The sequence below is a fragment of the Myotis brandtii genome, unplaced genomic scaffold (genome assembly GCF_000412655.1).
Source record: "Myotis brandtii unplaced genomic scaffold, ASM41265v1 scaffold299, whole genome shotgun sequence".
In the NCBI taxonomy this organism is placed as follows: domain Eukaryota; kingdom Metazoa; phylum Chordata; class Mammalia; order Chiroptera; family Vespertilionidae; genus Myotis; species Myotis brandtii.
Window position 1 is genome coordinate 1250695 of NW_005361430.1, and position 2553 is coordinate 1253247.

Below are 2553 nucleotides of genomic sequence, written 5' to 3' on the forward strand. Positions count from 1 at the left end.
TGTGTGTGTGTGTGTGTGTGTGTGTGTGTATTCCTTCATGGATCTAGTAGGGCAAGGTAGTAGACATAATAAGAAAGGTATATACTTTGACAGAAAGTCGTAAGTCATATACAAAAAGATAAAGGGAATCAGGGACATTTGAGCAAAGAATTGAAGGAAGTGTGAAGTGTGGTATGTGGATATCTAAGGAAAGAGTTGCTCACGTAGAGTAAAAGCCAATGCAAAGGCCTCGAGGTACACAAAAAACAGCAAGAAAGCCAACATGGATAAAACAAGATGGCCAGAATGGAATGAAGGCAGGAGTAGACTTTAAACTGGGGTTGGTGCAATCTTGGTGTTTGACAGTCATATTGACCATTATAAGGATTTCAGTCTGCATGAGGTAGGGAGCCATTGAAGACAATGAAGCTGAAAAGTAACTTTATTTGACATATGTTTTAAAAGGAGCACTGTAGTTGCTGGTTGGGAACAGAATATAATGTATATCAATTCTATGTGGGTTTTTTTCACTTTGAACAGCAAGCATATTTAATTTTTAGCCCTTTTCTGTGTAATATAACATTCCACTTCCTCTCTTTAAAAAATGCAATAGATTCCTCAAAAAATTAAAAATGGAACTTCCATTTGAAATGTCTAAACTGTTATTTTTTCTAGCTTGTCCTCTGAATAGCTATTCTCCATCCAATTCCTTTCACAGCTCTAGTGACTAAAATTAAGTAAATGCCTTTGGATGTAACTGGCATTTTTGACATGCAAATGAAGAAAAAAGAATAAAGGGGCAGAAGAAGGTATTGGAGAGAGAAGTGGTTATTCTAGTGGCAGAGTGGAATACAACAGCATTTAGAGCAGCCTTACTTCATGTCACAAAGGCACAGTATTGGGTATAATTCAGGCGATTTTCTTCATAAAATTATCTTGGACTGCTTCCTCTAAAACTTTAATATATGGCTTCATAGATAAATCTTCATCTTTTGTTATTGACTTTAAATCTATTCAAATTCAGTAACAGTTTAAAATTATATATTCAATGTTCGTCACTATATATATATAGTGACGAACATTGAATATATATATGAGATTCATTCATTCAGCATATATCTATTGAGTGCCTACTATTTTCTAGGCAGTTTGTTATATACGTGGCGTGTGTGTGTGTGTGTGTGTGTGTGTGTGTGTGTGTGTATTCCTTCATGGATCTTGTAGGGCAAGGTAGTAGACATAATAGGAAAGGTATATACTTTGACAGAAAGTCATAAGTCATATACAAAAAGATAAAGGGAATCAGGGACATTTGACCATAGGGCAAGTTTACAATATGTAATTCTGTGCTGGCTGCTAGCGATTCAATATACCATTAACTTTAGCAAATTATATGAATGTTTAAAGTATTATTTCACAAATAACTTAGACTTACAAGGAATTTCCCTGTATCCAATCTCCAAAGCATGAAAGTAATTCATAAATTCCCTAACTGGAATTTTGAAAGCTTCAAAGAGGCCCATGTCTTCAAACAGTCTGTATGATACCTGTAAGACAGAAAGCAAAGCCAGGCAGTTTGTTATATACGTGGCATGTGTGTGTGTGTGTGTGTGTGTGTGTGTATTCCTTCATGGATCTAGTAGGGCAAGGTAGTAGACATAATAAGAAAGGTATATACTTTGACAGAAAGTCGTAAGTCATATACAAAAAGAAAAAGGGGATCAGGGACATTTGAGCAAAGAATTGAAGGAAGTGTGAAGTGTGGTATGTGGATATCTAAGGAAAGAGTTGCTCACGTAGAGTAAAAGCCAATGCATAGGCCCCAAGGTACACAAGAAACAGCAAGAAAGCCAGCATGGATAAAGCAAAAAGGCCAGAATGGAATGAAGGCAGGAGTAGACTTTAAACTGGGATTGGTGCAATCTTGGTGTTTGACAGTCATATTGACCATTATAAGGATTTCAGTCTGCATGAGGTAGGGAGCCATTGAAGACAATGAAGCTGAAAAGTAACTTTATTTGACATATGTTTTAAAAGGAGCACTGTAGTTGCTGGTTGGGAACAGAATATAATGTATATCAATTCTATGTGGGTTTTTTTTTCACTTTGAACAGCAAGCATATTTAATTTTTAGCCTTTTTCTGTGTAATATAACATCCCACTTCCTCTCTTTAAAAAATGCAATAGATTCCTCAAAAAATTAAAAATGGAACTTCCATTTGACCTAGTAATCCCGCTTCTAGGAATATATCCCAAAAAACAGAAACACCAATTAGAAAGGATATATGCACCCTTATGTTCACAGCAGCATAATTTACAATAGCTAAGATTTGGAAACAACCTAAGTGCCCATCAGCACACGAGTGGATTAGAAAACTGTGGTACATCTACACAATAGAATACTATGCTGCTGTAAAAAAGAAGGAATTCTTACCATTTGCAACAGCATGGATGGAACTAGAGAGTATTATGCTAAGCAAAATAAGCCAGTCAGAGAAAGATAAATATCACATGATCACTCATTTGTGGAATATAATGAACAACATAAACTGATGAACAAAAATAGAACCAGAG

General features: G+C 35.6%; 1 protein-coding gene across 1 annotated transcript in view; it reads right to left on the minus strand.

Moving 5' to 3' along the window:
* PDE3A (phosphodiesterase 3A, cGMP-inhibited) overlaps window positions 1–2553 on the minus strand; it is a 48100-nt gene that overhangs the window by 23024 nt on the left and 22523 nt on the right. The window contains exon 8 of the mRNA XM_014542354.1: window positions 1415–1526. Coding sequence (XP_014397840.1) covers window positions 1415–1526 — 112 coding nt within the window. The remainder of the gene's footprint in view (window positions 1–1414; window positions 1527–2553) is intronic.